The sequence below is a fragment of the Hylobates moloch genome, unplaced genomic scaffold (genome assembly GCF_009828535.3).
Source record: "Hylobates moloch isolate HMO894 unplaced genomic scaffold, HMol_V3 SCAFFOLD_3, whole genome shotgun sequence".
Classification (NCBI taxonomy): domain Eukaryota; kingdom Metazoa; phylum Chordata; class Mammalia; order Primates; family Hylobatidae; genus Hylobates; species Hylobates moloch.
In genome coordinates, this window is record NW_026652278.1 from 173,073,902 (window position 1) to 173,088,153 (window position 14,252).

The 14,252-nt window shown below is 43.9% G+C and overlaps 1 protein-coding gene across 9 annotated transcripts in view; it reads right to left on the reverse strand.

The window, feature by feature from the left end:
* ACSL1 (acyl-CoA synthetase long chain family member 1) overlaps positions 1–14,252 on the reverse strand; it is a 72,251-nt gene that overhangs the window by 16,472 nt on the left and 41,527 nt on the right. For all 9 annotated transcript variants that reach the window (XM_058436940.1, XM_032149021.2, XM_032149018.2 and 6 more), the window contains 7 exons: positions 12,177–12,241; positions 9,594–9,695; positions 6,168–6,267; positions 5,777–5,955; positions 1,866–1,898; positions 1,681–1,732; positions 1,102–1,175 (listed from right to left, as the gene is read on the reverse strand). In XM_058436940.1, coding sequence (XP_058292923.1) covers positions 1,102–1,175; positions 1,681–1,732; positions 1,866–1,898; positions 5,777–5,955; positions 6,168–6,267; positions 9,594–9,695; positions 12,177–12,241 — 605 coding nt within the window. The remainder of the gene's footprint in view (positions 1–1,101; positions 1,176–1,680; positions 1,733–1,865; positions 1,899–5,776; positions 5,956–6,167; positions 6,268–9,593; positions 9,696–12,176; positions 12,242–14,252) is intronic.

The following is a 14,252-nucleotide window of genomic DNA, read 5'->3' on the forward strand; positions in this document are numbered from 1 at the left end:
ATAAGTGGCAAGATCCCTCAAAGATCAGTTTTCTGCAGCCACCAAACATATCCATTCCCCAAAGCCATTAAGCTCAGGCTCCTGCTACAAAAATCAGAGCTGCAGAATACTTCCAAAGAGACTGCAAAAGCCAATTATGTTAAATGTGAAAAAGAGTGTAAGGAAAAGGCATTATATTGTTCAGTAAGCACCTTTTTAAAAGGCAAGTTTGGAATAGGCTCTTGGTGTTATGGACTGAATCACATCACCCCCTTCTAAATTCATATGTTAACGTCCTAACTCCCAATGTAGATGGGGCCCTGCTGTGACTGTTTTTGGAGGTGGGCCCTGATCTGATAGGGCTGGTGTCCTTATAAGAAGAGGAAGAGACAACAGAGTGCTCTCTCTCTGTGCGTGTATGGAAGAAAGGCCATGTGAGGATACAGGAGAAGGAGACTGTCCACAAGCCAGGAAGAGAGCCCTCACCGGAAGCCAAATTTGCCAGCAGTTGATCTTGGACTTCTAGCCTCCAGAACTGCGAGAAAATAAATGTCTGCTGTATAAGCCACCCAGTCTGTGGGTTGGTTTTCTTTTTTTTTTTTTTTTTATGGCAACCTGAATAGACTAAGACACTGGATAGTAAACTTTAAAAGTATGGGAAATTAGTTGAAGTGCAAGGCTTTAATACTTCTAGTGCAATGGAAGTCACACTGACCACAACAGATAATAATTCAAAAACTTTTAACATATCATTGCCAATTTAAAATAAATTATTTCCCAAATACAGGGACACTGGATAAAAACACAAGAGAGTCCATCTGTTCTCTGTCCTTTCTTGGACATGTTTCTAGGGCAATATCCAAATAGAGTTTCTCTATATAAATGTTGCAGTGAACTTCATCGGTCAATTCACCTTAATTATCACATGCAAGGGTTAGCGATTAGGTTCAAAGTGAAAAAAGAGAGAAGGTGGACTTAGGCCTAAAGTTCTGACCTTATCCGTATGTCACATCATTTCTAAATACCACACGGACCTAACACAGTGGTGCCACCTTCAGCACTTTCATTCTCAAGGACTAATGTCAACCAATGAGGAAAGATGATGACATCCCAAAAAGTTACCTCTGTTGCTTTCACAAAAGCTGAACAATCGCTCACTATGTTTCGATGAGTGATCATTGCTCCTTTGGGGTTGCCTGTGGAGCATATATGAAGCAGAACAAAGTTAAAGAATGACAGAAATGAAGGAGGCCCAGAAACCTCACATAATTAGGGCCTCAGACACCTCTACTGTTAGATACGTCGTGAAAGCCAAATGTTGAACACTAAATTCCTAAGCAACCTGCAATCCTTTCACTGACTTATCTTTAAAAACCTTTATTAATATGGACACATTTTAAAGGGTATACGTGTCATAAGAGAAGAAAAACCAGAAATTATCTTCCTGGGAGCCACCGATATAGTCTGTCCTAGGATGATAGGTGAATCTAATATCACCCTCAATAAATGTTTGAGGAATTATCCGGCACTCTTGGACTCTGAGAAGATCTTACAGAGCAACAAGAAGACAGCACTTGAACCGCTTCCTTCTCTTCTGCTTTCGGTCCGTCTACTGTTAGCTGATAAGTCATCCAAAAGAGGTGGGGGAGAGTACAGACCACTGGCTGCCACATGTAGAAGCAATTCTATCTCAAAACTCACCTGTAGTTCCACTTGTGAAACAAATTACTGCAAGATCTTCAGGTGCTGGAGGCTAAAGAAGATTAAAAAAAAAAAAAAAGCTGGTATAAATCAGAACAGTAAAGAGAACTATAAGCCACAAGGTACCAGGCTAGATATTGAACACTACAAAGAGGACAGGGCAGGGTCTGACACGGTGTGCTTACCTTGGGCTTCCGTCTGTTGGCTCTTCCCAGGTCCTTAATTAGAAGAGAAAAAAAGTCTTAAATGGAAACGTTTTCTAACTGTAAAGGATAAGGTCACATCAAGTCACTTAAAGCTGGCTTTACTGTGGGGTTCATTCACAGCGGGCTCAAAAACAGCATAATTTTCTAACTAAAGAAACTATGGCAGTTTTAATTAACCAGTACCAAAATATTTATTCATTGTTCTGAGAAGCCATTTTCCAGTTACCTCTTCTCTTACATAAAACTACATAAATGGTACTAGGACTGGTCTTTGAAATAGGATGTATTAAAAAACAGCAGCCAAAGTCTTTACCACGCATTTCTGGTCCCTGCTTCCACTTCGTATCAGGGCCTTTAATAAAGCCCTGTTCTTAACCATAATGAGATACTGCAGATACTCCGTAGGCTCCTCAAATCAGAGCACAGCACTACCTCACCCCCACATTCTGCACAACTGACATCTGCAATCTCGGAAGAAGAAAAATCAATCTCTGCTCGTTTGAAATGCTAGCCATTTTGGAGAGGCTCAAATATCTGCTCAAATATCTCCCCTCGTAGAGTGGAGATAGGATTTGGGAGCCTCCAATTATAAAATAGGCCACAGCAGACCCTCTAAGACTACTTCCTGAATGGACTTGAAGGTTAAGAATGACAGACGCGGTGCACGGGGACAGCATTTCCCAGCGGCAGGCTTCCAGTCACTACCACTGATGGGGTTCGGTGTACCGCATTAGGGCAGTCTTGGTGGCCACTTTAATATCTATTAATTTTAACAAATGAACTATTTATACTCTTTTCCTATTAAAATGGAACAGCTTAAATGAGGATATGGAACGAACATGCCATTGGGCATGTTCATGTGGAAATTAGATGGGTATGCTCAGGGCTTAGTGAGTTTCTGCCCAGCATACAGTAAGTTTTCAATCTTAATTACATTTTAAATGATGTAAGTGACAGACCACCGACTAAGAACAGGAACTAATATATCCAATTAGAGGTCAGCCAAAAGCTAAAGCAATAATTCTGTACATTTTTTTCAAAATAACCTTTATTAGCTCCAGATTTCTACTTGTCTATTAAAAATTCTTACATAACTTCTGGAGATGCCCAATTCTTCAAAAATTGATGTTAAATAAAATAAAGCACCAGTTACATACAATTTGGCTCTTAATTTATTGGGAACAAACATTATCCAAATTAGTGCACTGTTGCCACGAAAGTTTCACAGCCCTACATCTCTCTTAAGGTATCACTTAGGAAAAATACTGCAATGATTATTATTATTTTTTGAGATGGAGTCTCGCTCTGTCACCCAGGCTGCTGTGTAGTGGCGTGATCTCAACTCACTGCAACCTCCGCCTCCCGGGTTCAAGCAATTCTCCTGCCTCAGCCTCCCGAATAGCTGGGATTACAGGTGTGCGTCACCATACCAGGCTAATTTTTTGTATTTTTAGTAGAGACAGTGTTTCACCATGCTGCCAGGCTGGTCTCAACCTGACCTCGTGATCCGCCCGCCTCAGTCTCCCAAAGTGCTGGGATTACAGGAGTGTGCCACTGCGCCTGGCCAAATACTACAATTATTTAAAAAAAAAAAAAAAAGTTGCTATCTTTATGTTCCAAGACAAAAAAACCACCCGTAACAAAAACTGAATTCTAGTTAATGATAATATTTAGGGGTAATAAAATCTGCAACTTACTGAAAATGCATCAAAAAAATAAGATGGATAGATGAATGGAGGGACTGAGTGATGGACTGATATGCGATGAGGCAGATATACTAAAATGACAATTGGTGCTGGGTATACGGCTGTCACGTCACTTGGTGCTGGGTATACGGCTGTCACGTCACTTGGTGCTGGGTATACAGCTGTCACGTCAGTTGGTGCTGGGTATACAGCTGTCACATCAGCTGGTGCTGGGTATACGGCTGTCACGTCAGCCGGTGCTGGGTATACAGCTGTCACGTCAGCCGGTGCTGGGTATACAGCTGTCCTGTCAGCCGGTGCTGGGTATACAGCTGTCACGTCAGTTGGTGCTGGGTATACAGCTGTCCTGTCAGCCGGTGCTGGGTAAACAGCTGTCGTGTCAGTTGGTGCTGGGTAAACAGCTGTCGTGTCAGTTGGTGCTGGGTATACAGCTGTCGTGTCAGTTGGTGCTGGGTATACAGCTGTCCTGTCAGTTGGTGCTGGGTATACAGCTGTCCTGTCAGTTGGTGCTGGGTATACAGCTGTCGTGTCAGTTGGTGCTGGGCATACAGCTGTCGTGTCAGTTGGTGCTGGGTATACAGCTGTCATGTCAATTGGTGCTGGGCATACAGCTGTCCGCTATGCAATTCTTTCAACTGTTTGTATGTTTAAAATTTTCATAATTAAAACACTGAAAAATGCAAACATTCCAAATACCAATGATTCTATTTTTGATCCTGTAAAAATATACATTAATATAAACTCAACACAAGATCAACCATAACGCTAGTTTTAAATTCTTTTTTTAGACCTTCACCTTTTGCTCAGAATATTGTTAAAAACTAAGTATAAATCATATTAAGCAGGTAAGTGTAAAACAATGTCTTCTACAAATTAATATTTTAATACAAACTTTATATTATAATCTTCAATCATCTAAATAATTTTTGAATTTCAACATTACTTCTTTATCATACAGCAGTCAAAAAACACCACAAAAATTCCTGCGTCTGTGGGAAGGGAGGGGAGAAAAAGGGAAGGTAAGGGAAAAAGAGATTACATTATAGTAAAAGAGGGTTAAAAGTAAAAAAACAGAAGTGGGGAAACGCTGGGTAACAAGCTATAAAACCCCAATTCAACAAGGAAGCACCAGGGTCAGCACTTGTGGAATCACGTTCGATGCTACTGAGAGAGAGAGTTGGGCAGGGGCGCACACATGCACAAGAGAGACGGTTCTGTTAGAACACACGCGCTTCCCTGCGCCGACTAGGTTCTCAGGAAAGGTTCTACGGATCCTTACTTATAGCCCCAAATTCTTTGTAGAAGGAGGAAAACTACACATAAAAATTTAAAATCCTATTTATAACAGTTTCAGAAAAATATTTCTAACACCTTCAGAAAGAGAAGGACTGACTCTGTTTTCCTATGACTTGCTATGATATGCATATAAAAAGATCTTCCTCTGACCATGTTCCTTGGATGGAACTCTAATCCAAGTCCAGCTGACGGGGATCAACTTCTTATATCATCTGACATCAAGCACCCAAGCTGAGCATGGACCACGCTCATTCTCCTGGAATGGCTGCCTTTAAAGTTGCGATTGGTATGACTCTTAAAGAGTCAATATGAAAATAAACCAAATCAAACATGTATGTTGGAAATTCACCAGGACTCTCCACAAGCCATCCAGGAAAAAGAACGATGAGGCTGATTTCTACACTTGGCTTGGCATTAGAGACAAGTTAGTAAGTAAAAGGCATTAAAGCCCAAAGAAGACACAGAAACTGAAAGTTCCACCTGCCTGAAGCTGTAATTCCCATTTCTGGCATTTCTGGGCACAGCTTGTCAGTGCTCTGGAATAAATACTGGAGTGCTGAAAGCACTTGGGTAAGGTGTGATGTGTTAACACTGGGCACACATGTAGAATCCTTTTTCCAGCAAGGAGACAGAAGTTTCTGCTCTCTTTCATGGGTTGTGGAGGCGACCGGCCAGCGCTGGGACTGCACGATAGCACTAGATAGCACTGGATAGCACTGGATAGCACTGGATAGCACTAGACAGCACTGGATAGCACTGGATAGCACTGGATAGCACTGGACAGCACTGGATAGCACTAGATAGCACTAGGTAGCACTGGATAGCACATGTGAGCCAACACGGCCCCAGGAAAAGCCTTCAGAGGCGGGAAGGAGGCGGGGAACTCACCTCCATCGCCTTCATGCTGATGATTTCCACCCCACACTTCTGGCCTCGTTCCACCAGTTCACTGCCGTAGGCATCCATGAGAACTATGATTTTAAGGCCTGGTATTAACTTATTTTCTACACCCTCTAGTAAGAGTTTGGCCTTCTCTGGCTTGTCAACAAAAACCAGAGAGAGTTCAGCTGTAAACGAAGAGACACAATGAAGAATAAGCTCTGGGATGTTAAAAGACTGACTCTGTCATATCCAGCACAAGGATACTTGAAGTACTACATTCTTTGAATAAAAAGGTAGATACACATTTACATGTAAAATCTTCGTCAAATCAAATGTAAGCAAATGTAAAGTCACTGAACCTAACCAATAACTATGCCAATAATCCAGGCAAACGTACCTTTGTTGACTATGTATGTGATGGCTTCATTTCCAAGGGTATCATAAAGTGGAACGATCACCATCGAATAAGCAAAGCATCCTTGTTCAATAATCACCCACTAAACAAACAGTAACGGTCAGGGAGAGAAAACAAGATGTCATCATGGAATCAATAAGGAGAACAATACTCAAGAGAGATTCAAAGTGAAAACGTTTGACGCAGCAAAATCAACATCTGTGTTATCTACTACTCTGTGCCAGGTGCTATGAGGGATTCAGAATGAGAACAAAACACCTGCCCCCTTCTTAAAAAGAAATTAAGTCCAGGCACACTGACTCACACCAGTAATCCCAGCACTTTGGGAGGCCAAGGTTGGGGGAATCAGTTGAGCACAGGAGTTCAAGACCAGCCTGGGCAACATGGCAAAACCCTGCCTCTACAAAAGCTACCTGGACATGGTGGCACACACCTGTAGTCGCAGCTACTTGAGAGGCTGAGGTGGGAGGATTGCTTGAACCCAGAAGGCTGAGGCTGCAGTGAGTTGTGATCACACCAGTGCACTCCAGCCTGGGTGATAGAGTGAGATCCTGTATGTATGTATGTATGCATGTACAAAGGGAGGGAAGGAAGGAAAGAGAGAGAAAGAAAGAGGAGAGAGAGGACAGAGAGAGAAAGAGGAGAGATTGAGAAAGAAAAGAAAAAAGAAAGGAGAGAAAGAAAGAAGGAGAAATTAAAATCCGCCTGAAGAATTGAGGCAAATATGTTAAAAGATAATTAGCAATAATTATTAGACAGGGACTGACTCAGAGATAAGAAAGCCCACCATCGGCCAAGGTAGCTACAGATGCTATTGGGAGGGTGTAACTGAGATTGCCTTTGGAAAGAGAAAGAAAAAGAGAGAGAGAGAGAGAGACAGAGGGAGGCAGGGAGATGCTAACAGAGGGGACGGCAGGATCAAGAGCAGGAGTGGTGAGAGCGATCTGACTGGCACAGACGGTTCTGGCTGGAGAGCAGGGAGCAGCCACTGAGAGTTTCTCAGCAAAACAGCGGCTGTGGGGCTCAAGGAAGATCCCTCTGGCAGCAGGGCACTGTACGCCCTGGAATAGGGGAAGGAGTACCTTGTCTAGCAGCAAAACTGTTTTGATAAAATCCCTCTAGAAAAGTGAAGGAAAGAAGTGAGACAATAACTGGCCACAGTGCCACATGCAAGATGCAGTAAGATGTGTCTGAAGGCACTGGCCACATAGCCACTGCCCTACGTACCGGACAAAGGTGAAAGATCACTCTTTCACTACCATACCCAAGGGTACCCCACTGCTTCCGGCTGCACCTTTCTAATGAAATCATCTGCAGAACTCTGACACACAGGACAGATAAAGGCACAGCCCGGGGAAGGGGGCACAACCCACTCACATCCACTTGGCCTGGAACTGGGCTTCTGAGTTTCGGTTTTTTCCCGGAAGGAATTTTCAGCCAACAACATGGAGATCAGGCCCAAGCTCCTTCGGCACATGTGATGCATAAGGAAGGCTCTCTTTCCTGCCACTCCACCACAGGAAAATGCTCCACTCCCAGACACAGGTGTGAACATGGGCATTCCCTTGGCCTCCCCACCTGTATTTCCTTTGAGATTCTACTCAGGTGCCACCTCCAGGGAGTCCTCCTTGACTGAGCTCCCATAATCCTTCTGCCCTGTGCCCACACTTACCACATGACAGAGAAAGCACCAGTGTTTAGGTCTGTCTTTCCTTATGTGGTACCCCAGGAAGAGGGGCTGAGTCACTGTGCTTTGGCACCCCCACACAGTGTCTGACATACAGTGGGTGCTCAGCAAACATTTGTTGAACGAACTCATAAATATAGGAAGGAACCTACTTCTTGAAGATATTAGTTTTGCAGTTCTAGATTCATGATAAAATTCCATCAAAACAAACATTTTGATGTGTGTTCATTTGGGGTGAAAAAAACTAAATTCTACAAGCCCAGTCACAGTCCAGCTGTGGAGAATGCCGTTTTCCCCTTGAAAGACCACAAAACTCTAAGAAGCCATCTTCATTTATAAAAAAAGTCAGTAGCACAGGGATTGAGCCACCATGTCTTCTGGAAACAAGCAGGTGTAAGAATAAATTCTATTTCTTCAAGCCAGATGCTTCCATTTTTCTAAGCCAGCTAGATCTACTAATCTGTTGAGTCATACCATAAGCAATACTTCCAAAAGAGCTGCTCATTTAAACTCAATTTCTGATATATGTTTTGGCTGTGCCCCCACCCAAATCTCAACTTGAATTGTATCTCCCAGGATTGCCACGTGTTGTGGGAGGGGAAGGACCCAGGGGGAGGTATTGAATCATGGGGGCTGGTCTTTCCCGTGCTATTTTGGTGATAGTAAGTTTCATGAGATCTGATGGGTTTATCAGGGGTTTCTGCTTTCGCTTCTTCCTCATTTTTCTCTTGCTGCCACCATGTAAAGAGCGCCTTTCACCTCCTGCCATGATTCTGAGGCCTCCCCGGTCATGTGAAACTGCCAAGTCCAATTAAACCTCTTTTTCTTCCCAGTCTCAGGTATGTCTTTATCAGCAGCATGAAAATGGACTAATACACTTTTACACACTGGTTTACAGAAACTGTGCTGGGCCTAGACCGCCAATGACAGACTGCCCAAAGGAAGGCCGGCTAGCAGTGAGTACTGTCCCCATCACCCATGGTATTTTAAACTCTGGAAACCAACCAGAGGGAAAGCCTCACACCTTTCGGAAAGGAAAAAAAGGAACCTGCTAATAACAAAAATGTATCTAAGTCTCTCTATAACTTATTACTGACATTTTTCTTACCACAGAGGTGACTCTTAAAGTAAAAAGACTCCTTTGTTATCTGTTCTAAGGATTTTGTTTGAGAACCTGGTTTAAAAAAAACTAAAATAATCCCCCCTAAAAAATGATTTCTTTTTTCTCTTAAAGGAAATTAAAAGGCCCTGCTTCAGGTTTTCTTTTCTTTCTTTTTTTTTTGAGACAGAGTTTCGCTTTTGTTGCCCGGGCTGGAGTGCAATCGCACAATCTTGGCTCACCGCAACCTCTGCCTCCTGGATTCAAGTGATTCCCCTGCCTCAGCCTCCTGAGTAGCTGGGATTACAGATGCGTGCCACCAGGCCTGGCTGATTTTGTATTTTTAGTAGAGACGGGGTTTCTCCATGTTGGTCAGGCTGGTCTGGAACTCCCGACCTCTGGTGACCCACCCGCCTCGGCTTCCCAAAGTGCTGGGATTACAGGTGTGAGCCACTGTGCCCGGCCCTGGTTGAGGTTTTCATATGTGTAACTTCCTAAGGTGTAATGTAAAGCTAAACTTTTAGTAGAAATCAGACTACAAAATCTGGTCTCTAGCAGAAGTTAGGCTCTTATATCTGAGAATTCTCAAAATCATGCACAGCAAGTACCTACTGGTTCATACCTCAGGTCTATTTTGAGCAAAGATGCCAATGAACTGATCTGGGGCGGTCTTGAAGCCCTTCTGGATCAGTGCTGAGCCTATGCACTCCGACAATTCTGCAACCTAAAATGGAGAGGAGAAAGTCAGAAGCAGCATTGGGCCCCAACTCCAGAAACAAAGCTGACCAGACAACAGGCTTGTATCTCAGCCAGCAAGCAATGCTGCACACAGAAGGGGAGAGGGAACATGCAGGTATTCCTTTATTGATAGATTTTTTTTTTTTTTTTTGAGACGGAGTCTCACTCTCTTGCCCAGGCTGGAGTGCAAGGGCATGGTCTTGGGTTCAAAACCCATGGCTTCAAAGAACCCTCACGGGTTCAAAGCAATTCTCCCTGCCTCAGCCTCCAGAGTAGCTGGGATTACAGGCACCTGACACCACACCCAGCTAATTTTTGTATTTTTCAGTAAAGGTGCAGTTTTGCCATGTTGGCCAGGCTGGTCTTGAACTCCTGACCTCAGGTGATCTGCCCCCGTTGGCCTCCCAAAGTGCTGGGATTATAGGCGTGAGCCATACCGTGCCTGGCCTGGAGTTATTTTCTTTATTCTCAGTTCGCAAATTCTCAAGAGCACTCTTAAAGCACACACGTACCCGTAGGAAATAAGGCCATACCTACTCCTGGCCTGGAACCCTACTGGTTCGGGGCCTTGGCCCCATCCTGGCCCTGCCTACAGGGAACAGGCTGATCGTGGTAAGGTGACAATAGGATGACACAAACCAGCTCATTACTACTCTCTCCTTCAGAGATGAGTTCAAAAGTCTTGGTTGCATTTAAGGAATCGGAACCTGAGAAATGCCTGCAATTGGATGCTATATAGCTGGTAAATATGATTGAATAATACACTCACATTTATAGTTCTAGATCGGTCATACATTCTTAAAAAAAAAAAAAAAAAAAACCCTTTAAGGCATTCCTAGCCACGAAAAGGTTATATTCATTGGATGATTGAAAAAAAAAAAAAAAAGATTTGAATGTACAAATCCAAAGTTGGCTTCAGTTTTGTATCTTCACTTGCTTCCAAATGAAGTATCCAAGTCACAGATTCACACTTTCAGAAACCCCAGTATTTTCAATCTGCCTTGAAAATGCCAATCTGCAATGGACGTGTCTTCTCTCTTCCAGCCAATAAACAACAGAAGTAACCCAGGAGGCACAGAGGATTCCATGATGCCTCAGGACCATCACACACAACACACACATGTTCAACACACACACAGGCTGTTCTTACACTTGTGAAAATGAGGGATCCTGGAAACTACTATTTGTGCAAGAAACTACTATTTGGCTCTGGCAGGACAGAATAAAAATGGGAAATCCTTCCAATCATGTGAGATACTGCTCCTAGCTCCTTCTACAGGGGAGGTGTGAGAAGTTGCTTCCCCTTCTCTTGAGAGATAGATGAACACCTCTCAAGCAAAGCCTTCTGCATCCTGTCGACCCAGAGGACGGACACGGAGAAATCATGCACTTCAGTCTGAGAAGAACCACAAGCACTACTGCAGGAGTGTGGCTCCGAGGCTGCAGAAAACCACCCCTTCCACAGACGCACCCCAAATACACCAGCTCCTAAACTGCCTTTCACACAAAACCTAGAAGGAGGAAGTGCATTTGTATTCATGAATCCGCATGATTACCTGCCCCTAGAGCAGGAGAAGGGGAGCCAGGGGTGGGAGCCTTTCCAGGACAGCTGTGTGGAAGCAGCAGGCAGCAGAGCTGGCATGTCTGGAGCACCTGCCTGTCCCGGGGTGCCCTGTGGACTGGGGAAGAGCTGTGGCATCCACATTCATTGTAATCACGATAAAATAAAAATAAACAGCAATGTCTTCCTGCACTGCTACTGGCACTCATGAACCGCTGTTTCAACAGCTGTAGCCATCGATGGGTGGGGACTAGAGACTGACAAGGGTCACCATACTCAGATCCCAGCTTCCTTTGTGCTTATACAGTAACACAAGTGTCTTCCCCGAACATCTGTGTTCTTCCCTAAAGCTGCCTGGGGGTAAGGGTCACACAGGTGGTGAGCTGGCCAAGGACAGCTTTGAGGGTCAGCAGCACGCACTAGGAAAGCCTACACAAGAGGCTGCAGGCCTTGCTTCTGGTCCTGGTTCTGCCACTAACCAGCCATGACCTTGGGTGAGTCACCTCTCTTCCTGACACAGGTCCTCCTCATTTGTAAACTGAGGACATGTTTCCATGTTCCGGCTTCTGAGTTTTTCTAGTACCCCTCAAGTGGAGAGGAACAATTCTATCCCGCCAGGGGGACCGGGAGAGTTTCTAGAATTTTATCTTAAAAATTATACTTGACTTCACAATGTATCCACATCAGCTTTGAAATACAATGCTTTGAACCACCTGTTAAATTCCTTAACTTGTTCTCCCCAAACCTTTGTGTCAAGTTTCTCCTTGGACGCCCCATGCTTACGGCAAGGCTCTGAGCTGGTCCAGCACATACACCCTGGAGAAACCTTCCGGCTCCAAGAATTCACATACAGAAGCACCCCTGCTTACAAGCGGAGTCCACAGAGCCTGTCTCATACAAACTCACCTGTTTATATGAAAGCCATTCATAGGGTTGGTCTGGTTTCCGAGAGCCTAAACAAGGGCCATTATCTAAAACAAGAGAAGAAACAATGGACGGGCTGAAAATACATACATTTTCCTAGATTTTAATTTGTATCCCAACCCCACTCTACTAAACATCAGCTAGACTCTACTTTAGTCCTCAGATAAGAAATGGTGGCTTCAGATTGGAAATGTTTTCTCCCTCAGTTTTGGTCTGATTTTTTCTTTGCTTGTTTATTTCTGTTTTGTTTAAGTGGGGCAGGAGAGGGTGACAAAGGGGAGAAAAGGCAAAATCCAACTCTTAAGGGCACTTAATTTGTGATTCCTCTTTAACACCCTACTGGTTTAGACCAGGAGTCAGCAGATGAGTGGTAAAGAGAACCTGCTGTAGTGATAAAGAGATACCTTTTCAGAAGAGGTATTCACCAAAACTTTTCAAGAAATCTAAAGCATTCTAACTCAGAATACGGAAAGGAAAATATAATTCTTCATGTGCACAAACTTTGATGATCAAAGGTATCAATAATTACCTGGAATCCTAGTTTACATGGGTGAAGTCATGATTGCAGAAAAACAAAAACAAAGAAAAGATGCAAAATGAGGGGACGTGAAGCGGTATCTGTGAAGCAAAAGTTAGGAAATACCGAGATGTTTCCTGATTTCTATTCAGGTTTCAAAGAAGCAAAAGAGGACCATAGTGCATCTGGCTTTAGCATGTCAGGTCTGAGTGTTTGTGAGGAGGCTCTGATTTGATGTGAGGACCTAAAGAAGTAGGACGGAAGGCAGGGCTGGCCCCATAACACGGATCATGCCCCAGACAATGGCAGTGTGCTGCACACGCAGATTCAGGAATCAGCCGCGTGGCTGGGGAGGTTGCAGGCTGGACACACTGACTTCTTTGCCATCCCTAAAAACAGTCCTGATGAAAACAGGAAAGAGTTATTCTCGGACCCTCTCCAATTTACAGAGACCATAACAAGCGCCATACAAGATGAGTCCAATCAGATGTTGTTTCCAGATGGGAAAAAAATTGCATTAGTCATATGAAATGATGCAATTCTATTCCTCAAAAACAGAGACGGGCGCACTGCAGCCAAGGGCCATATCAGGCCCACTGCCTGTTTTTGTAGATGCAGTGATAGTGGCACACGGCCACACTCATTCATTTTTGTTCTGTGTGAGGCTGCAGCTGAGTAGTTGCAACCAAGACCATATGGCACCAAAGCCAAAAATATTTACTATCAGGCTTTTTACAGAAAACATATGCCAGCTCCAGCTCTAGAACTAGTTGTTAAGCTGCAGGCTCACCAGGGGAACTTAATACTATACCAGGCTCTATTATACCCAGGCTCTAGAATTTTTTATTCAGTTGAATAGGGAGGGGGCCTGGGCCTCAGTATTTTTCAGAAACTCCCCGATAGCACAAAAGTGCAGCTGGAGATGAGAGCCACTGAGAAGCAGGGAGCTCAAACTTTATAAATGGCTTCCTTGGTGCAGTTCTAAAGTACTAGGTTTAAAAACTCTAGGCGGGCTTCTTCTATCATTCAACAAACTTCTGACCCCTTATCCGAGTGCTGGGTCTTGCTCTTTTGTTTAAGTTTAATTCTACAGTAGCCTAAGAAAATCAAAGCTTAGAATAAAAAGATCCTCTGGGGAAAAAAAAAAAAAGGAAGCAAATCGAGACCTGCAAAGCAGCTCCCTTCAATGAGCACAGATCAAGAAGACTAGACTTACTTTCCTTCACCTCTGACACATCCATAAAAGGACTTTCACTTTCCGGCGGGAGCAAGCGACCAAAGAAAAGTTATGTGACTTGTCTTCAGATCAGAGGAGAGTCAAAAGCATAATGTAAGTCGCCACGCTCCTCCATGAATGTACATACACGTATACAGCAGGCCCTCAAATAACGGCATTTCGTTTCAAGTTCTCGCCACATCTGTGTGGTTTTTCCTGGGAACTCTGGGTTCCTCCTACATCCCAAAGCTGAGCCTGTGAGGTGAACCGGTGCATCTCTATGGTCCTAGTGAGTGTGGGTGAGCGGAGTGAGTGTGTGAGTGTG